Raw genomic sequence first — 23214 nt, forward strand, 5'->3', positions numbered from 1 at the left:
TAATTAACCCGTCCCTTCGTATGCATATTGCAGTGCCTGCTCCATCAATCTCTTTGTACTATCAATCTTTCCCTTCTTGGATCTCAGACAAGTATCTCACCACAAAGTGGCACCTGACCCTTCTAGACAAATGACTTCAATTTGCAGCCGGTGACACTAAAAGCCTCTCTCTCCTACTTTGTATAGAACAAGTAATTTAATTTCTTTAAAGAATTTATATGAATAAATATTTATAAGGTGATCTATGAGTATGGTTTTACATTTTGTCATGTCATGTATTGAAGATGTATTGAAGTATCCACGGAATTCTGCAAGGAAACAGAGGCCAGTGCAGCAGTGGCTTTGCACTGGGAAATCAAGGACACACATATAGTTGGTTTAAAGTCATGGGATGCAATGTTAAAATGAAAACCAAGAAGGCATGACAAAAATCATATCAGGCTATACAAGAGCTACATCCTCAGGAATCTTAAAAATAAATTATCTTAATAAGAAAGATTTACAGACCCAGAAACTGGAATTTATGCATAAATATTAACCACAATAAACGAGCAAAAAGATGCAACTCTGTTGAACACCTGTAAGTCAATAGTGAGGTTAATTGAGTACAAAATTATATTGAAATATGCCTGTATTTTCCACTAGGGACACATACACATCAAAACCTTATGAATACCTAAAAGGGGATTACACAGATTCACGTCTAAACCTACCAAATATACCTGTAAGAGCTGAAATAGCTGATTTTCTTTAAATTAACTTGCTCACAGATTCCCAAGAAAGTTCCTCACTGAATTAAAAATGTACTTAACTGCCAAACTAACAAGTTCATCCTTCTAAAATCCTAACAAATATACCACAGAAAATGTCAATAACCAATCTCTGTCCAGGTGGGCACATCAGCTCAGCAGCAAACAGTGCTGAAGTTCCTGTTCAAAAAGCTGCATTTGGCACCTGTGAATCACACCCATCTGCACGGGAGATGGAGTTGCTGCTTGCATAAATTACGTCAGCAAGCTGTACTTTAATAGCAAATAAAAAGTTTTCTTTTTACAGCCACATACTGGAAAAAAGTTTAGATAAGACAGAAATTCTTTCTATGCTTACGTCAGTCCTGTGGCTGCAAGCAATGCCTGGATAAACTGTCCCTTTATATCAATTTTAGGATTGATCAGAAAGCATTAGTGAAAATAAAATTTCTCACAGATTCCTTAAAAAAAAATTCAGTAGTTCTCCTATGAACATTGCCTAGTTCAGAGTCTTATTCCAGCAAATTTCTGTGAGAGTCAGGCAATTCTTGAAAGTCAGCAATTTTTTGCTTGTGAGAAATTGCTAAATGGACCAAAAACATGTTGAGCATCAAAGTATTTTGATTTGAAATTAATTACATCTCTTTATTACGTCCAAATTGATGTCAGAATGTGTACCATTAAAATACTACAGGTTGGTTGCACTACCTACAAATTACACAGAACTGGTTCTTATCTGGGACTGACCTGGAGGAGCAGAGACAAGACTCCTTTAGCTCAAGTTATTCTGAATTTCACTGTTGTAGCACCCACCTAAGAACTGCCTTTGTAACCGACACATTTAGGTTTTGTGATTTCCATCACAACACAACCCCGTTACAAACGCCCTCTCAGCCCTACTAGAACAACAGCAGCACACAGGTAAAAATGCACACACAAAATGGGACAATCTGTCAGGAACAAATACATTCAGCAGCTTAAGGACTAGTCCTTATTGAATTGCTGGAGATTCCAAATTAAAAAGACAGGTAGCTAAGCAACAGCAAGCTTCCTCCTGTGAACAGTTTTCTGTTGTGCTTTCTAGTTCTGGTAGATACTCATTATCCTGTGGAACTTAAAAACAGTTAACAGAGAGTTGCTCCAAGTACTGTAATTAAGGAGAGGATAAAACAGTGTATTTTCAAACTGGATGGGTCTGTAGGGACCTGAATGGAAAGTATCCAAGACTTTCAGTGAAGGTGTTTCATAAAACATGCAGTACATGTTACTCCAATTAAAATGAGTTTTATGCAAAAAATAATAAAAAAGTATTACAGCTGAAGCGGTGATTAGATTAGGAACGGTTTAATTTTCAAATGTTACATGAGAACTGAAATAAGATTTAAAACATCATGTATTAACATTTCATGTGGAAAACACCCTGTTAAATTTATCATTATAAGCCAACAGTTTTCCAACAGAACTTCCTTTGCCTTATGAGCTCTGTAAGGACAAAAATATTGGTACAGGGAGCTTTGGGTTAAACTCAGATGTGGCAGCACAGAAAGCAGTGCATACAGCCAGGAATGTAGTAATTCCCAAATGGAAAAGAGATACACAAATTCTTCAATCTCCTCCAGCATCTTTTTCCCAAACAGAGCTTTAAGAAAGGGGGCATAACCTTAAAAATGAATAAGCACATCACCCTTGTTACAGGGGATGTTCTCCCGCCCCCGAGGCAGATGGTGGGTGTTTGTACCACGAGTGCAAAATATCCCTCTGCAACTGCACCACAATAACCTATCAGAAGCATCGTGTGCCAACGAGCCCATCAAAGTGGCAGCCATCGGACTGCAAATTAATCCCTGCTTAATTCTCTCTGCAGTTTCAGCACCCAGTGCCCTAGGCCCAGTTTGGGGCTGTTTCTTGCAGCACACGTGGTATAAAACATCCCTGAGGGTTGTGGGGCTGCCTGGCAGGCAGCACCAGGCACAGCCCAGGGGAAAGCCCATGCTCAGCCCTCCGAGGAGTTCTCTACCCCTGCCAGTCCTGGGGGTCTTGCACTCATTGGGGTGAATTTTATCTATTTTGGGGTGCAAATTTCCAAGTTTTCCTCTGGGTCATTCTCCATTTAAATTCTCCATTTCTTCCACTGCAATACTAGAGATTTTCTTTCAAGGTAGCAGATTTTACGTTCGGGTCTGTGGTAAAGACCAGTGCTGAAATCCGAAAAAGGATCCACATTTCAAAACAGGTCTTTGAAATTCAAGGCTAACCTCAGATCCACAACTGAAACGACTCCTTCTTGTCTCAGAAAACTGATCTCAAACTGAAGGAAACTCCTTGGAAAAGCTAAATTCTGCTACCCAGTGCACTGTGCCAACAGCACACTATATATTTCCTAGAGCCACTCCATAACTACTCGGGTTTACTTGCAATTTAGAATTTCAAACTGGGTAGTCCTTTCAATTCTTACCACAAAGCACACAACAAAGTTTAATTTCAGAATGAATTTATATGTATCACAAGCAAATCACAGCATAAAGTATGTCCTCAAAGCTTTTAGTGGAAGTCTGTACTTCTAATTTGTCGGGTCCAGCTTGGATTTTGGGGTCCTCACAGGGGGGGTGAGAGAAATCAAATAACTCCAGCCATCTAGTAATAGTTTAATCCTTTCTGTGCCCACAGCAAGATTAAAGTCAGAAGAGAACTCCAGCATAAACAGTGCCTGTTAATCCGCAAAACAATTTAAAGTACTTTTGTCTAATCTCCCAGTTTGTATTTACTAACCACAGTGCCGTGATTGCTGATATCTCAAATATTAATAGAATAATGAAGAAAGTTCATTCATCAACAACAAAAGGGTATGGGAAAGAACAGCAGCTAAACTACATTAACATCAATACCAACAACTGCATTTTTAATATTTCCTTTGTATAATCACTGTAACATAACAATACTGTTATGATAGTTTTACTTTTTCATTTCCTTCTAAAACACATAATCTATAAGGGCTTTTTTAAAATGAGCTTCTACTTATTACTATCTACTTTCAGTGTTATCTCCCAGTATTTCACAGCACTGCAAAGTGCTTTTAGTGGTTTAACAATTATTCATTAATCTTCCAACCTGTGATATACAATACATAATATAAAACTTCTGATCACAGGGAGCCTTCCCAGCACCTGGGACCCAGGGCAGGTGAATTCTCAGCCCAGCCAGTGCTCAGGTAAATGATACCCACCAGGCAAACACAACAGGAATGGCACCAGGGGGCCTCCAAACCTGGGTGTGTGATTTGCCAGACCCAAAGTGGACACAAACATCTCTGCACTGGCAGCAGGAACCATTCCTGGCACAGCAGAGGCTCCTGTCTGCTCTGTCCAACAGCATGAACACAACTGCTCCATTACTGGAGCCTTCATTCATTTACCCTTTCCACTCATTCTTCCAATGGAAATGATTTCATCAAATTTCAACCCTCTGAATTGTTTAGGAAAACAATTCCAGACAAAGCACTGGAGAGCAGCCTGCCAATATCTCTATCTCTGGCCATTCATCACCCCTGTCAAGAGCTGGGAGTTACATTGCTGTGCTCCTCACAGCGAGCTACTGGAGAGTAAATAAAATATAATTAACTTAACACAAAAAAATCACCAATAACACCTAGAATTACATGTTTAAGTGGGATAAATGTGGGGATATGTTTGATGCTAACAGTGCTTTCCCCTGAGGAGAAGTGTTCAGAAAAGTATCTGCCATCACAGCACTGCAAAATAAGTCAAGATTGATAACATTTATATTTTTTCCTTATCAATGTGAGCTTATTGGTAACAGCTACTTTTTATGCTGCATAAGCTCAGAAGAAATACAGTAGATAGAAAAATCTAGCAAAACTCCTACTGCTAATTTTATTACTCACTGGAATACCATTTAAATAAACACTGTCTATCAGGGAAGCTTTCATGTGTAAACAATAAAAAAGTAATGATTAATAAAAATTGTACAAGGTTATGTGAGAAATGAAAATGTTACAGAACACTGAACAGACAGCAGAAATGGAATTAAATCTTGCATCTTGGACAACCTACTAAAACATACTTCAGTAATTTCCTTTATATAGGAAGGTCCTGATCCTGCATGTATTTAGTGACAGGTAACACAAACTAAGTCAAGAATTTAGTCTTACACTCAAATTGTGCATGTGCTTACACACACACTAATGTCATGCACTATTAAGCAATAAAATAAGGAATAAAGAGTAAGAAATCTCTTTGCTTTAGGATCTTAGAGCATCCCCTCCTTTCCCTCTACTCCACACAGCCCTCCATGCACACACTTGTCTGCCTCATTCCTGCCATTGTTATTCCAGAGACACAAATACTAAAGAACAGCAAAACTGATCTCCAAACTGAAAGTAATTCTGGAACAGTATTTCTGCTGTTAAACACTGTATTTACCATAAGAAACAGCGATTTAATTTACCATTAAAAGGTTTCGCTAAATCAGTTTTTCCTTTAATTAGGGAAGTCCTAAAATTTATTTTAGTTCAGCCATAAATTTTGCATTACTACACCATAGCACTTCACAGGTTTTTCTCATACAGCCAAGATTTATAATTTTTTAATTTAATAAAGATTAAAAAAATAAATGTAGCAGTAGCTCTTCATTCCATGATATTTTCAGCTTTTAATTTACATTAAAAGACCATTAATAAAGCATTTTTTTAAATGCAGACTTTTGCTGCTACTGCTTAATATAATAATAATAATGACCATGATCATCTCTACAACCCCAAAATTCTACTGCTAGAAATTATGCTTTCCCACTAAGGTTTTTGTGGTTTAATTGTCTTCATGTAATATTGATATTTGGTACTTGGATGTAATTAAGAATAGGGGAACCATTCTTAGAATACTATTCCAATCCATTAGGTAAATTTTCTCACTATGACATAAAAATTTTCATCTACTTAATTAGCAGACCTACTATTTCCACGCCTAAGTGCACCTAAGCTGTTTTATGATGGCCCAAGGAAAAAAAAAAAAAAAAAAGCAGCCACAACACATCAATTATGGCTCCACTCAATTGTACAACTATTTTAAAATGTGTGAACAGTTAAGACAAAATTGAAAAATTACCATAATAGGCTTTTGACACTTCCCTGCTTAAGCAAAAATTAATTCTAACTCCCTGTTTTTATGCAAAGCCTTTATAATTTCTCTAATCTCGAGTTCCCATGAGAGAGAACACAATACTTTCAAGTATAAGTATGTGAGGCTTGGCATCTTCTCTTTTTAGTTATGCAGTTTATTTGATGGAAGTCTAAACTGCTAAGCCTCCCTTTGTGCTTAATATAAGCCATCCTCAGTGGAAATACAAGTTAATTTAAGTAAAATGAAATTTTAGGAAGAATGCATTCTCTCGCATAGAAAGCTTTGCTAAAGCAAAGCTTTTTTTAAACCCAGCATCTGTTTCCTGAATTGCTCTAGAACCTGTAATAAAAATAAACTAAAAAGAAGCAAAAATTTTAAAAGGTACTTTTACATTTGAAACATCATCAACATAAAACCAGTTTAATGGAACAGCTTATCTACCAATTTACTGTGTGTTTTTCAGTTCCCCCTTGTATCATGCATGAAGACACTCTTCCAGTGTAATGACGTAGCATGTTCTAAATGTACGACATTAGGCATCACCTGCTTAATTAATGGTGACTATTATTAAAACCTACTGCCTGTGTTACAAACGCACACCAGCTGCATTGCTGGTATATTTGTAGCTGCAGTATTTGTACATCAGATACTCTGCTGCAGCAGCACATGGTGTATTCTGATGCCCACAAACCTATTAAGGTCACAGACAGCTTGTGCAGATATTTAGTCTATTCCCATGTGAGGCAGAGGTATATTATTTGCATACCATTATGCACTGAAACCTATTCAGCATCCCCCCTCTGGAGACAACTCATCACACTGTCCTAAATAGCATTCACTTTTTCAATATTTGAAGGAACAGCAAATAAATGGGACCCAGAAAGACTCGGAATATCTAAGAATCTAGGCTCGTAAGTGATAAATGTGAATGAATGCAGACCAATAGATCACCAAAAAAATCTCATGGAAGCCAAGATGATGAAAAAAGTGAATTATATCCTTAAGAGAGGACTAAAATGTTGAGAGTGAAAATGGCTGAAGAGATAATTTTAGCCAAAAAAAAAGCTGACATTAGCCAAGCTTATTATGACCACAAAGGAGAGCGAAGAGTCTCAAAGCACAGAACTCACTTAAAAATAGCCTCCTTACACTGGCACTGACAGCAGCAGTCCCAAGATCAGCTGCCCAAACCAAAGTGAGATAGCTATTGATATTTTATCTATAGCAGTGATGTCAGCAACCCAGACCCACGGGCCACGGACATGTTGGTCCTTCACAGCAGCTGCAACACTGTGCACACCTGCTGTCACCACGGACAGCGACCAACACGCCTTGATTGTCCTCCTCGGTTTTATTCTCCCCTTAACCACCGTGTTTGGAATAAACATCTCCCAGCCTCAGCTCTCTCCCTTTTCCTCACCCTTCCTGATGCCACTGCAGCCAAAAGAAGGGAGAATATAAATAAAGTAACCGTGTGCTTTGTGCAGAAAGTCAGAAGAGATTAACACAATGGTCCTTTTACAGCCTTGGTCTGCAAATCAGAACCTCTCACTGTTAACCTTGGATTGCTTTTTGCCGACGTGCTGCTTCAAGTTTACTTTAAGCTGCAAGCATTTCTGAAGCTGTCTCTCTCTGTAAAGCTCTGAGCACAGATGCAGCACAATAGGAACAGTAACCATGGCCTTAAAATCACAGCTGAGGGCACAACAAAAGCAGATCGTGGCACAACCAGTCCCACGCCAAAACAAAGACACAGAAAAATCAATAGTGCATATTGAAGGGTTTGTGCATACGGGATCTTCAAACACATGGCTGGTTCAGCTGTAAAAAGGCTCAAATAGATTTTTTTGAATATAAGACATATAATTTTTTGAGTCCGTGGTCATACAGCTCCTACCTGCCCTCCAAATGCAGTTATTTGAAGTTCAGATGAGTAAACCACAAAGATCTACAGCACTCTACAAAAGCCTGGCATGTTACAGTCATTTCCTGAACCTCTTCCTTCATTTTACATCTTAAATAGTGCTTATTAAAAAGAAACGGTTACAGGAATTACCTCTTAAAGAAGCTGCAAATCCAACGTGGCACCTCGAACAATTACAGCTGCTATAGAGCCAGGGTATCTTTTCATATATTTTTTTAATAGTATATCTGACAATTCTATATGCTGGTGGGTATGAAACTGATGTCTCATAATCCACAAAATGGATGATGCTACAGTCACATATAAAGCCTCATATTAGCAGTATTCTCAAGGGCAAACTGAGCACTGCCATGATATGCCCAAAGCCTTAAGTGTATTTCCATTTCAACCTCCGAGAACAACAATTATTTTCACTCTTTCTCATCTGTTTGTGAGAAACATAAACAAAATCTTTCAGGGAATACAAGAACACTTTATTAATTTTGGCTGATACTACCTATCCGGCTTGGCTTTAGAAATTCAGAGACTCAGCCAGACTGAAGAAATGCCTTTTATTTTTTTTTCCAAGCAGTAGTTTTCACCTCACTGCTGTGCTTAACGAGCACCAGGACAGGGTGGGAGTGGAATGTGGCCACTTGAGGGGCAGCCACTGGTTAAATTACTCCAAGCTGCCTGTCAAACTGATCTCCCACGCTGTGCCAAAGGAGAATGAAGATACAACACCAGTCTGGACATGTCAGGGTTTTCATAGGTTGGGAAAGAGAAAAGAGACACAACCTCAGAAAAACGACAGTTCTTTGTCCAAACTGCAGGACCTGGACAGCCCAAAATGGTCATTTTGAAAACACTGCAGCAGCTGCATCCGTGTCTGCTACTGCGTCTCCCTGTCTCCCTGAAGAGATGACTGCTTTTGAGGGAGAGCAGGGACCAGGGCTCACTGTCACCTTGCTGGGTGAAGGTGAAGAAGGGATAAATTCACATTCCAAGACATGACAGCAGAGACTGGATCCTAGTGATGCACAGAGGAGCTAATTATCTACATGCACTTCAAATTTTGATACTTGCTCAACTAACTGTTCTTAACAGGGTATGTAACAGGCAAAAAGAGGTAATTCTTTTACAGATTTAAAATATACTTTGGTTTAATTTTTTACAAGTGTAAGGAAGGAGGTAAAGTTACATGCTTTAAGGCATAAACAGGGAGGAAAGGATGACCATGCATGAGACATTTCTGGAAAGAAAAAGCTACCAAATGGCATCTCTAAATGTCTCTGGGAAGCTGGAACAGGCATGGCAAAATTTCCCCTTCTTGGCTTACAGGAACTGCTCAGTGTGGTATTTCTAGTAGGAAAGGGTTAAAAACAAGAACCCCACAACTGACTGTTCAGGTTCCTCATGCAAGATACCTTTCAATGCATTTAGTTATTCAATCCATTGTGTTCAGTATAATTGGAAAAATTTAAAACTACATTCAGTTCCCCTGTAATGCTTGGTCAGCAACAAAAACCACTCATGCCTCTTTTCTGGCTCTGCTGAGCAGTGTTGTGTGCAGACAAAGGAAGTGCTCCCCATACATTAATATTTTGGTACTCTGGCCTTACAGAAATGAAGTTCCTCATAATTACGACTAGATTTTTAAGATTTGGGAGGCAGCCTTTGAAAGAAAAATAATTCTAAGATATTTATCTTTATTCTGTCTTGAAGACTAAGAGAAGAGCTTCCATCTAATACTACAATTTAACAAAGAGATAAACCAGCAGAACTTCCCCTGTGGTTGACAAACAGTAAAATAACCATCATGGACAGGCAGAGAGGGATCACCCACGAGAGTCTAATGGGAAGATGGAAGACAAGAGACTGTTTTACCAAGTCTCTGCTTCCCTTATGCTCAGATGAAAAGCATAACAAAAAAGCAGCCATGCCTTGCTAATGAAAACAATGATCAGTAATTTATGTTAACACCACATCATCGTCTTCTGTGATTAAAAAAACCTGATGGACCACTGGATTCCATCTGAAGGTCCTGAATACCATTTCTGACTCTGCAGTACTTCACCAGATGAAAAAAAAAAAGCCTGAAAGCCTCTAGTTGAATGTTTTGCCAGTAAAAGATCTGTACCATCTACAACCAAGTCACGATTGTGTTTGGTGATTTCTTGGAGTGAGTCAGACATGGGGGACTGTGCCATTCTTAATATATGACATGACTCATACACAGAGCAAGATTCTGCTACTCAACTTTTTAAATTAAATTTAAGATTAGAAGAAATCTTAGGGAGTGAACTTCAAAGTGGTCATGATAAGAGGACAACACTGTCTTCAGCATGTTGCTCAGAACTGCAGGTGTCCTAGTGCAAGCTGACACATCACAAGGCTTTTTGTTGGGTAGCCAAGTAATGCATTTTGTTAAAATAAAACTGGGCTCTGAAGGGAGAGTACTCTCTAATGTTTGCTGCTATGAAAAATTCAATTTTCAATAATCCTCAAAACATTTAGTTCTGGAAAGAAAAGCATCCCTGCCTGAGAAGACCTGTGTCTGTGCTAGCAGGTGCAGCAGAATTTGGAACTTTTGGTGAAAGGTCATATTTTATCTCTGACACCATCTAGCTGAATACCACGACCAGAGTTCTAAAAAGCAAGATATGCTTTCAAGTTATTTTCAAACACAGCTACATGAATGGATTTTCAAAGAATGTATAAATAGCTGTGTCTAAAACTTTACACATTGAACCTGACACATCTAAGTATCACAAGTTGCTTTTGAACCTCTTAGCCTGTAAAGACACAGTAAAACGCAAGTATCACTTATCAAAGTACTTTAAAACTTTTAATAAATTATTATTCATAAACAAAAACTAATGTCTGCATCAAAAGTAAAAATAAAAATCTGGGTTACTGCTATGCTATTAAACACTTTGCATACTTAACCAAAGTTCTGAACACTAATGGCTTTTATAAAACATTTATAGGAACCAAGACTCCACCATCAGGACAGAGGCAGACTGAGTGCCAGGGGAACTCCTCCTACAAGGCCCTGGGCAAGGCACCAGTGGGAACACTGAATTTTAAAGTTATGCTTTCAAGACTGCACCAACCTGTGATGGGTTAATTTTCATACTGAGTGTTTCACAAAGATCGTAAGCCACATAAAACCACTTTAATTTAATGTTTGTGAAAACATTTAAGTCTGAGAGCTAAAATTGTTGTGTTATAGATAATAAAGAGATACTTCAAAAAAAAAATCTATACAGCATTTGTGTGTTCTGTTTTCTTAACACTCTTTCAACAATCTCTGGCAAATGCTGCAGAAGAAAACCTCTGTCAATTAAACCTGCATGAAACCAGAAAAACATCAACAAATGCAACAAACTAACAGCCCTCTACTATGTGAGAAGGAGGTACTGAGAAGGAGCAAAAAAATTAATTCTCAAAGCAAAAGGATTTTATCTGGGGGGATGGTGGGGGTGGATTGTGGTTTTAAACTTGGTACAGAAGCACAGAAATGATGGAAACAAAGACCTGCTTGCAAGATTTACTGCAGAACTGCAGCTCTGCAGCATTCTTTGATGGCCCTCAGCCTCTGCATCTATAACTGGAGATCCTCCCACGTCGTCCTTCTTAAATTTAAATTTAATTTTATATAAAAGCACAGGTTAAAACTTCTACAAACCAAACACACACATACCTCCAAAAGGAAACTCGGTTTACCTTAAATTAGGAATTGCATCTAACATTCCCCCACTCATTCTACCACAAGAGAAAATACCTAGGAACTCAAATATTTTTAAGTAAATCTGCAACTGCAAACCAAGTAAATTGTGCAATTGCCACCTGTGGGCTGCAACTCAGTGTCCTGAAATACCATCCTTTTTTAATGTTCATTTATCTGCTTAGTGGTTTGGAGTGGACTGAAATAAGTATGCAAGTTGATCGTGGTCTGATTTTGCTGTTTCATTTTGTTTTCAATTATAACAACATCAAGAGATCTGGCATTTATCTACTGCCTTTCATCAATAAACGTTCTTCCATCAGTGAGACACCTGTAACAATTTTAGCCTCTTCAATATCTCAAATCCCAGTTAGGCAAAATATGTTAACACACTGACATTCTGATCACAAGCACTGGCACTGAAGGTAGGTACTTCTATTAAAATACCTTGCTGAACTGCAAGGCCAGCAATAAATATCCTTTATGATAGATGAAAACAATCTTCCCAAATGCAGTTTCCCCTTTTCTCCCATCAGACCTGTTTTGACTAAAGACAAGCACAGAATTAAAGTAGTCTCTCCTTTTTCTTCCCCTTACGGTTTGAGGTTTTTTTTGGCCTTACTGTTCCCAAACTTATCCTCAGTAGCAGCATTGTACACATGGCTCTACACAAAGAACATCATTAAAAAGGCTGTCTTATGTGGGTATTATTCTGAAAATTCAATTTTTGCCATTTTAACAAGTTTATATTAATGACTGCACTCCTTTACCAAGCACTAGTGGTTTTTTTATTTCAGTTAAAAGCACACATTTTTCCTTTTTGTTTTTGAAAAGGGAGAAAGCTACTTTATTTACTAATGTCTGATTTTGTTTTGTGTTTAAGAAGGAGCGCTCTAAATGTTAGTATTTGTTTCCATTCTGCTATTTATTTTTATTTTTTCACATTTGTCTTTTCAATTAACCATGGTCTAATGCATTAAATAAAACATGTTTCTGACAAATGGAACTGTGAACATTATAGGGTTGTTATTCTTTTGTTTTTAGACTGCTATAATAATAAATAATTACTAGTGCCATAAAGTTTAAGATCAATCCCAAAATCAGATCCTGGGCTTCCTTTCATTAAACAGGATGTACCAAGTCTGACATTTTCTTGTGGAATAATCAGATTAGAAATCAAAAGGTAATGTCTGCCCATAAGTATAATATTTTTTAATACACCAGCGATGAAGTACTGAAGAGAATGTTAGAAATCACATGTAAATACCCAAGGAAAACATGTAGCATATTAGCAGTGTTCAGGACAATAGATTTACAGTAAAATTTGGACAGTATTAACAGCCATGTTGGCTAACAACTATAATTAAAATGCACTTCAGCATTATACTGATTTAGGATACCTGTCCCCCACTGTGAAATTTTAATGACTCTTTATGCTAAAAATATGCATTACTGATGCTATTATCTCTTTCTAGAGGTAAACAAAACATGGGTTAACATGACCAACAACAAACGCTCATATTAAAACACCCTGATTATCCATTTGGAGACAGTCTCATAACACCATAAATACTATTCACTGGATTTACTCATGTCATTTTATAATTTCTTATAATTTCCTTCTTTTTTATCAAAGTAAAAGAAACACTTGTTCATACAAAGGTTGCCCTGGCATTTCCAGTCCTATTGGGTCTGTTCTGCTGCCTCGTTCAGGCCCCAGCTCTGCACCACTGGCAAATACAGCAAACAGGTAAGAGTCCAGAAAAGCAGCTTTTTGCCTTCCCACGGTGCAATATTGCACTGCACTGTTGCACACAGCAGCCAAATGAACCCTCCCTGGTTATTACCCACCTAATGCTGGAAAAATATTGCTATGACATTTTGTCTGGTCGACCATCTTAAAGGTTAATTCTGTTTCCTATTTGAAATTTTCCTCCAGGTGAGCCACTCCATGCACTTTCTATTTACTGATTCCAAACAACCCCCAAACTGTTTCATTGCTCACTCTCACTGTTAAGAACATATTGACTGGCTGCCTGCTCTGCTGTTTAATTCATTTATGCTGAGAGTCAGGCATGAAGACAGAATTTTAAATGTGACATTTGCAGGCTGTTGGGTCATTTGAAGCTCTGACAACACCAGGGAGTTCCTGACACACAAACTGGTCCTGATTTTCAATCTTCCACGTTCTGAACACATCAGAGATTCGTCCCAAAGGTGCAGATTTCAGCCAAAAGTTTTTAAATCCCTCGTGTTTACATCTCGCAGAAAAGACTTGTACACTTTAAAGTTTTAAAATAAGGCTTATGTTTCCTTTATGGTAAAACCAGCAGTCCTCCAGCATGCAACTCAACTGCTTAAAAACACTGACTGACAAAGGCACTTGGAAAGATCTACGATAATAATTAATACTTAATAAAGTAGTTTACAAAATTCTATTAGGGGACTTAGTGGACTTTTATTTGTTCCTGTTGATCTTTAAGCATTCAAAACCAGCTCATATGTTCACATCATCCCTCATTTGTTTACTTAAATCAAAAGATTAGTATTGCTTTTAAATAAAGACACCGTAAAAAGGCACTATCTGGGAAAACACATCAACCTTCTTTTTATTTATTTATTGTGCAAAACAAAAAGTAAACAAAAAACCCCATGCAAAGCAGAAAGCAAGATGATACTGCCATAGTTGGAAATAAAAATGGTGCTAATTCAGAACTGTATTAGGAGCAGAGATTGTTTTCCCTGCTCAACTCATCATGACAATTATTCCACAATGATGATTCCACACTTTGGCTGCTTTTGCAGGAGGGGGAGTATGATTTAGGTCAAGATGCAAATTTGAAGAAATTAAGTGATTTTTTTTTTTCTTTTCTACCAGTAGACACACAACAATTCCAACAACAAGATCTGAAGTGTTAACTGTGTCATACAGCAAACATCTTTCGGTGCCACGTTCAGAATAAGACTTTTATAATTTAATAGTTGTCATCTGAACAAGAGTATCTTGTTTATACATGCTTACAGCATAAGGACATTAATTCTGTGTGACCTAGAAAAGCAGTTTAAGTCTTACAGATGTTCTTTATTTTCAAAGAAATGTTTAAATAGAAAGACATACCTGGTGTATTATCTGAGCTACAGGAAGTTGTTCAGCGTATTTTAGTGGTTCTGTGGCCAACTCATCCTCTGGAAACCTGCAAAGAAATTAAGTTCACATTTGTCAAAGTTAGTACAATGTCTACCAAATTAATTTACTGAAATTAGGAGTTTCAGGGATATTTTACTTATGGTGAAGAAAAAGTGTATTTTGTGACAGTAATGGAATATATTTCTTATGAAGTTGAGCAAAAGAATAAATTTATAGTAAACAGAAATGTGTGTAACATTGTGGATTTCTTCCCTGACATAAAGCACAAATTTAGCAGCAGAAACCTAGGAAAACCTTTACATTTAGTTTTAGGTGAACAAAGCACTGGTGAAAGCTGGATTGAAATCCCCACGGTATAAAAAGCCTTATGCATTTACAGAGCAGGTTCAGCCCCGTTAACAGTACAAGCTTCTTCACTCCATCCTGCCAACACAATTCAAATATGACCAGTTCCAAAGGCAAGAGGGATTATTCACCATTTCCCATTTTTGCTGCAAGTGGCATCAATGTTTAGGTGTGGCAGAAGTTTAATACCACAAATATTCCTACTACTGGTTACCAAAAAGCCAAAAAACTAGTGTGAAAAAAAAAAGAGCAGAATACTTCACAAAGAATATGCATCACAACCCTTTAAACTTTGAATAAACTGTAGCTGCAGTTGAAAAATCAGAATCCATAAGCAGTCTCTTAGAAGAATATTTAAATGATAGTAAATTAATATGAAAGCATGCTTTAAACCCTTCAACCATACTGCTTTCATCTACTGGAACTGCACAGCATGTGCTATATTTTCAAAGTATCACTCAAGTTTTTCATCAGCCATTCCTCTATATTTCTGAGAGTTCTGAATACAGGAATTTGAGTTATATGAGAAGAAATGAATGGAGGGGAAAAAATCTCGATAAAAACAGACCTTTCTCTAAAGTTCAAGCAGAATTATTTTCAGACAAAAATTGTGGCCAATACGTTATTTTCCAGGATTAGATTACTACTTCATACCCATTCTAGTCAAAAATTATACACACTTGCTGGGTTAATTTACCTGCAGAGCAGCTGCCAGGTAAGAGCTAGAAAGTACAGGCTCAGTCTCTGCACTGGGAGTCACCAGGCCGTGGTAAAAGAGAGGACAACAAGGGCACAACTCCTCCCTTTTCCACTGCTGAATTTCAGCTGTGGTTTAAAAGGCTTTAAGCTCCAAATAAGAGCCTGACTATCCAGAAATTTGTAACGAACAGGGTATGAAAGCATGAAAGTTTTACTGTGTAAGAAATTTAGAAGCAGAGAACGAAAGAAACACGGCAATACTTCAAAGATCTCAGTGCCAGCCTGCCTAGAACCCTTTAATGTGCTGAAAAAAAATGAAGTAAGCATGCTCTGAACTCCTGCAGCTGGCCTGCACACATAGCTCATCTACTGATATGGTTTTTAGAGTTTTTGGATTATTATGACAAAGATGAATTTGTACTTTCACCACGAAATACACTGCTGTTATAGTCCAACACAACCAACACAACTTAGAGTGGGCTCGGCAACTCCATCACAGTGCACGGAAGGAACTTTTCCACTCATTTCCTTCCCACTTCCTGTCATTTGTCCTGACTGGCAAACACACCACAGTCAGTGGGAATCGGAGATTACTTCTGGGAGCCTGTTAGCTGACACAACACCTTGATTTATGGATACCAGCTACATAAACCCATTTTTTTTAGCCACAGTTCTCGATATGAAACAACTGTACACACCACACAATATTCATCAATATCTGGAACACTTCTCTCTACAGTCTTTACAGGGCACTGAAAATCTGGAAAAAAGGAAAAGAGTAACTCAAATCCCAAAATTAAACACTTGAAGCTTCAAGTAACAGCTAAAATTACTATAATCTGAATGTTAGCAGGAATAAAAGCAAAGCCTGTGTGTCTGTTCTGTCAAGGACCTTGGGTACTTGGCAAGGTTTTCTGTCTAGACAGAATCAGCATTCCCTTCCACAGTCAAACACCCTCCTTGTCAACTGCAGAAAAAAAGACCTTTCTTCAAATGTCAAAGGATTAAAAAAGATAAAGCAAAACGATCAAGATAATTTTAAGCCTTAGGAAGCTTAACTAAACAAAAATAGGGAGGGGAGAACAGTATAAACACGTATTTTCAAGTAATTAGATTTAAATTGAAATTAGGCTGATAGGAGTTTTTAAACATCAAGAAAGACATTTTTATTTTTTCTAATTTACTTTCTGAAAAAAAAAATCACTTGAACTACACCACATTTTTATATAAAGAAATTATAAGATATAGATTAGGCTAGATGCACATTATAATATATTTACATACACATCTACATTTATATACCCACACTACAATATGTGTACAGACATGCACACAGGTATTTTGGAAGAAAAGTTCAGAAATGTTCTCTCAAAATTTTTGCTTAAATGCCATGAACTTTTTGCAAATGTATTCAGTGATGTACTAGCTGTCAAGTCTACAAAAGGGTTTTGATTCTTCTCTCCTACAGATAAGCCTCCTCAACTGGATGAGCATGTATCTCCATCTTTTACAAGAAACTGTATAAATTAAGGCGTGGAAGATCAAAACTCCTGACAAAAAAGTTCTATGATATATTGCCCAACTACATCCTCTACTGGGAGCAAGTCATCAACAAGCAAGAAGGTATAAAAAGCAGTGGCTCAGTAAACTTTGGGCATTTGAGGTTACCAAATAAAGTGCGAGAATAACTCACAGTAAATGATCTCTGCAAATTTGATAAAAATAGCATAGTCTTCATCACGGTGATACTGCAGTGCCACCATCTAAAGCCACTCTATGGCAGTCTGTCAGTGAAAGAACATCCTGGTGCCATGCACTGAGATCCATCCGAGCACATCCATGACTTCACCATGGTTTTCCTGAATGCTTTGTTTCCACCTCTTTTCTTTGATCAACTACCAGAATATTTCAACACATTTTTCTAATATTGTTCTCACAGTGCTGCTATTCATGGTTCCAACCAAGATCTGAATTGTTATTATATTCACTGTCCATAGCTATGTACACAGTGGAAAATTAAAACCACTTAATAGTGACATCCTTTTTAGCTAAAAAGGGGAATTATTCTTAAAAGTTACATTGTATTTTAAGCAAAGTAAAGCAAAGATTTTGTTAGAAAACAATAGCTTTTGCTGATCTAATTTTCCTATCAAGTGATATAATAATCTTTCTAGTTTTCCTATCAAGTGATAGCACCTGTGGCAGAAATAAAACTTTATGACAGAGGTACCTTCCAGGCCTCTGTATAACTACATCAGTTAGACATACCACTTTCAGAATTCATTTTAACAGGTATTAGCAACATAAACTCCTTGAAGAGAATTATACTATTATGAAGGCTCCATAAATCTCATTTTCATTTTTCAGCGCAAAGACCAGTTTAATGACCTAATCATTCGGATAACAGGTATAAAAGACAACTTCCTCTCCATTTGGGTTCTTTTATCTTACTAACACAACCCATTGTTCCTTCTACCAAAGCTGAAAATTGGATGATGCAACAAGAAATTACTATCCTATAAACAGCACTGAGGATGAAACACTGCATGCAAAAGGCTTCCATGGAGCAGCATCCATCCTGAATGCTCCAAGAACAGGAGTAAAGTCAAGACTTGCCTGTCCCAAGGAAAGGCCAGAAATGGCTATTGGAGCCTAAAAGCCCCTGCAAGTGGGCAAAAGGCTATATTTTAACCAGCCTTTTAAATAAGAACTGAGACAGCCCACTGCCATTAAGATCACACAACATGGTAATAGTTCACAAATGACTGAATTCTCTCCCCCAGAGCAGGGGTTGCACCCAAAACTGGTTACTCCAGGCACCTGTTATGCCTTGAACCGTGCAACAACATTCTCCAGGAGAGTTGGGATGAGGAAAAGGGTAACACTAACACTAGGAAAGGAAAGGAAAACTCTAACACTAACAATGAACCACCACATGACTGCAACACAGGACATCAGCCTGTCTGATTCACAAGCAGCCTCACACTCTGTCTTTAACCAAGTGACACTGGTTACCTTGGTCAGTTTTTCTATGGATCAAAGAAAGCCACTACCAGGACAGTTGGTACCAAGGAGAAAGAAACCTGCTGCAAAACTGCTACTTGTCTTCCACCAGCCCTAAGATCAGCAGCCCACTAACAACGGGCCTCCTGGCGTGGAAGAATTACCTGTAAAAGGCAACCCCCCCAAAAAACCACCAGGGATAGGAAAGCCATGACTAGAGAGGACAAAAACGTCAACACAGGAACACAGGAGAGAATGTTCTACTTCCTCCTCTTCTGCAGGGTGGAGGAAGAGAAGAGATCAGGAGAAAGATCATCTCCGTTACAATCCTCCCAACTTCGTCTCTCCCTTTCACAGGGCCAGAGAAGTAAATTGGTTATTCTTTCCAGAGATAATTTCCAGATGCCTGGGGTGGCATTCACTTTTGTTCAAAACTAGTTATGACAGAAAAAAAAAACAAATACAAAAAACAATCTCAGTTGATGGAATCTGTGCTCAAATCACACGCAGCAATTCGAGGCTGTAATTTCACCAAATCAGTTGGCCTCACCTCGTTCGGTTCATTTGTATTTGACACTTTTAAACCTTTGCAAAATGAGGGGCTAATTTGCTGTAATACAGATTTCTTTGTTTGTTTAATTTCTTTCAAAACAATTCTATTATGGGAACAAAAAGTCATTTTTCATCCATTAATTTTCCGGTCAGAAGCAGCCCTTTCTGTCTCAATTGAGTGTGACAGCAGAGCCGCTGCCAGCAGTGCCAAAGCCAGCTCACACTGTTGGAATATCAGCACATACAGCACCACGCCTGGCAGCTGGCAATGCAAAGCATAAGGAGATCTTGATTTTCAGGGAGAAGACTAGAAAGAAACACAAAATCAGACGAGAAGTGGGAAGCAGTAAGAGATAGCAGAATAGGAGGATCTCGAAAAATTCAATTTAAAAGTTATTTTTGTACCGCCACCGTGACTGCTCTTAGATGAAGGAAAGCGAGCACGAAACAGAAACTGGGGAAAGTGAATCTAAATCCAGTAAAACGTGTCATGATATTTAGTGAAATATCTTATTTTTTATTCATATTTGCATGCTCGCTCTTATGGGGAAAATCCTATGAAAGTCTACACGTGCTAAAGAAAAACAAATTCCTAGCATCAGGAGGTGGCACATTTTGCCACAGGTGCTACCTCAGCCCATGGTCTGCTACACAGAACAGCTGCAGTGGCTTTAGGGCAGAGATATATTTTATCTCATGCAAGTATTACAAAAATACAGGGGGAAAACCAGAGCGACGTGCCCACCAACTGGTTTGCTCATGGAAGAAATGAGCTATTAAGATACTCAAGAAACAGAAAAGTCTAGGTAACATAAAACCCATCTCTTGGCAAATATAAACATTCATTATAGCAGGCAACAGGACCAAAGCTAATATTTCTTCCTTCTTATATAGTCTCTAGATTTGATGGTTTGGACAGTTCACACAATTTTATGCACATGACTCGTGCACAGGTAATATTGCACCTCTTTTGAAACTATTGTTGCTAGATGGTAAATCCTAATAAATAACCACCTCTCTTGGAAACTACACAAAACGAAAGTCAAGAGTGTGAAGGGGGTAAAAAAAGGCTCTCAGAGACAAAAATGCATTGTGGAAGAAGGGGGTTGGGGATCACCATCTTTATTTGCTGTAGATGTAAACAAGTTGTACTGGTAAGGTGCTGCCTCGTTTGTTTGAGAGATGATTTCTGAATGGGCACGAAAATTCTGGAATGGGTTGTCGTCCCACTTCTCAAGGAGCTCAGAGCAGGAATAGTGCAAATGATGGGACAGTCAGGACGAGACCAAAGGGTGCAAGGCCAAAATCACACACCCAGGACTGAGAGGCTGAAATTATTAATCTAAACCTGTGTATAGCACTGATAGCTTTATTGACTGTAAATACACGAACACACTTGCATCTAGCAATAAAAAGCAAACAAAATACCAGAGCTTTATGCACCACATCAGAAAAAGTTATTAGCTTTCCTATTAAAGAGAGGCTGAAATGGGCTATGTCGGGTTTGAGTGAATAGTTTTTGAAATTGGCCGTTGAGAAATTTATCTACCATATCCATAGTACAGAAGATTAAGAATTAGACCTTGGATTAATGCCAGGTACTTGATCTATCTGCTAAATCCCAACTTCACACTTATTTAAGAATTGGGTACGCTTAAACAACAGAAGCACTGATGTTTCAAGCCAGTGCTTGAAAAGGTAAGACCATAGTTAACTCTGCTCTTCCCCCAAAAGTGTGCTAATCAATGCTTTTCTTATGTTTATAAGGGAATGCAAGATTTGCCCATCCATGTTTACCACATGGATAGTCACAAAGAAGAGATGCAAACACTTGAGAGCATCATCATTCCAAGGAACTTCCTCACAACATCTCCTTCACCGAACAGTTTCTTCAGCTAAAGGGTCCAAACAAGTCTTTTGCCTGCTTAAGAAAACATTCAGCACCTACTGCAGCACATGGCAGACTGTCAAAGACGGCTTCAAAAGCAGACTGCACAAAAATGAACAATACAGTATGGAGATAAAGGGGAAAAAATAAATTGACGGCAAAAATATCTCTGATGCGATGAAAAACTAAATCAGTGTTAGACACAATCAGTTTTACAATCATCTGAAGAAGGAAGCTACTGACTTGCACTGCAAAGAAAAATTAATTTTACTTGAGCGTGCTGGCCTTTACAGAGAGGTATTCCTGTGGAATAAAGCAGCAAAGTATCTTGCAGTTTAGAAATGCAAAAAATATTTCCTGTAATCTATTCGTTTCTTTTCAAATAAACATGAAAGACTTTGACCCAAACTAGTCACACAGACCTATTCCTGGAGTTTAAAAAATACTTTACACCTCTGAATGTGCAATGCTTTCTGTTGGACCCCATCATAAAAAGGTTGTCTCGTGTTCCCAGAGTCTGCCAGACACATTGAGTTGCTTCATAAGCTGCATAAAAATTGACTGTAACAAATGTTTCCTCTGCCTTTCTGTGATCTACACATAATTTCTGATCTGAAGAATTTCAGGTGATACCAAGCCACATATTCTTAATCATCCTAAGACCCTAAAAGGAGGTAATAGAAGTCTAGAGTCTCTCTCCTCTTTTCTAGCCAATGACTTTTGTCAAAATATGTTTAGTCGCTGTTCTGCCTACTCCTATTTTTATACTGAGGCAAGACACAGGGAAGGAATTAAAAAGAATATTAGCTTAAGTAAGCAGAACTGACTTTGCTACTACTGGAAAACACATGACCTGTGGGGCTTCATTTTGTTATCTCAACTACTCCACATTTTAGGTAAATTAGAAAATCTCTTTTGAATTAATTTAAAACTTCCACATGACAATGCTGCTGAAGCACAAAATGCTAATCAAAAGCTGGAGATAAAAAGACCCGCTAAGTCTCTCCTCTATCACTGAAAATCACCATTTAAGTCCACAGCTAAAAGTAGGTACTCATCACTTATTGCTAATTCATTCTCACACCAGGCAAGGTTGGGGGAGAAAAAGAGAACAAGTGTCTCTATCAAATTTTCCAAACTTGGGGCACAGACAAGTCCAGCAATGTCAGAGGAACTTCTACTGATGGTCCAAACCAGCCAGAGGAGAACATTGCCCACCTCACTGAGCAAACATTCCACCTAGTTTGATGTGCATGTGTGCTGTATCTAAGAACTGAGGCTGCACATTTCCCCCTTAATCCAGTCCCTTCTAAGTGCAATGTTTACAAGAGTGGTTAAAAACACACACAGGTTATTATTACTTTATGACCAGTTGTCTAGAAACCCATGACTGAATTTCAAAGAAATCTCAAAGAAAAAAGACCAAATCCTCCCATGGCACCACGTCACACAGGCACTTTAAATATTGCTAAAAGTACATATTGAAATTAAACTTTCAGCTGGACAAAGCAAGCTTGTTCACTTTTCACAACTGAAAGTTTATCAGCAGTACCTGGTCTTTATGCAGACAATTCAACACCACATGCCAGTGCACTGAAAGACAGAAAAACCAGCAGGAAGATAATTTTAAATCAAAGAACTAACATGGAAATGTGCCAGGATAGCAGTTCCATTATTTAGTCCCCACAATTAATCTTCATAGCAAAGTTCATATTTTGTTTAATACTACTGTTCCTTCCTGCATACATTCAAACTAAACAATGTATCTGCAGTGGTTTGTATTGCTACACTTTTCAACAAGCACCTTCTAAAAAACCCCACAATACAAATATTTTAAGCCCCAGTATTTCTACACCCACAGCACATACTTCTATTTCTTCAGTTCATGAGTCACACAATGTACCATCCAGCTATAATTTCTCATGAGACCGCTTGTTTCACTACAAGGATCTGCCAAAGTAGCAGTGGCAACACCTGCTCTCTGCAGAACTACAGGAATCTTGTTTCTAAGGGATTCTTGGAGACCACCCAGTTCAACCTCCCAACACGAGGTCGGGTCAGC

General features: G+C 38.1%; 1 protein-coding gene across 1 annotated transcript in view; it reads right to left on the reverse strand.

The window, feature by feature from the left end:
• Positions 1-23214, reverse strand: part of PIGK (phosphatidylinositol glycan anchor biosynthesis class K) — a 63443-nt gene that overhangs the window by 3685 nt on the left and 36544 nt on the right. The window contains exon 10 of the mRNA XM_017824899.1: positions 14636-14711. Within this exon, the coding sequence (XP_017680388.1) occupies positions 14636-14711 (76 nt within the window). The remainder of the gene's footprint in view (positions 1-14635; positions 14712-23214) is intronic.

Source organism: Lepidothrix coronata, unplaced genomic scaffold (genome assembly GCF_001604755.1).
Source record: "Lepidothrix coronata isolate B3197 unplaced genomic scaffold, Lepidothrix_coronata-1.0 Scaffold114, whole genome shotgun sequence".
NCBI classification, from domain to species: Eukaryota; Metazoa; Chordata; class Aves; order Passeriformes; family Pipridae; genus Lepidothrix; species Lepidothrix coronata.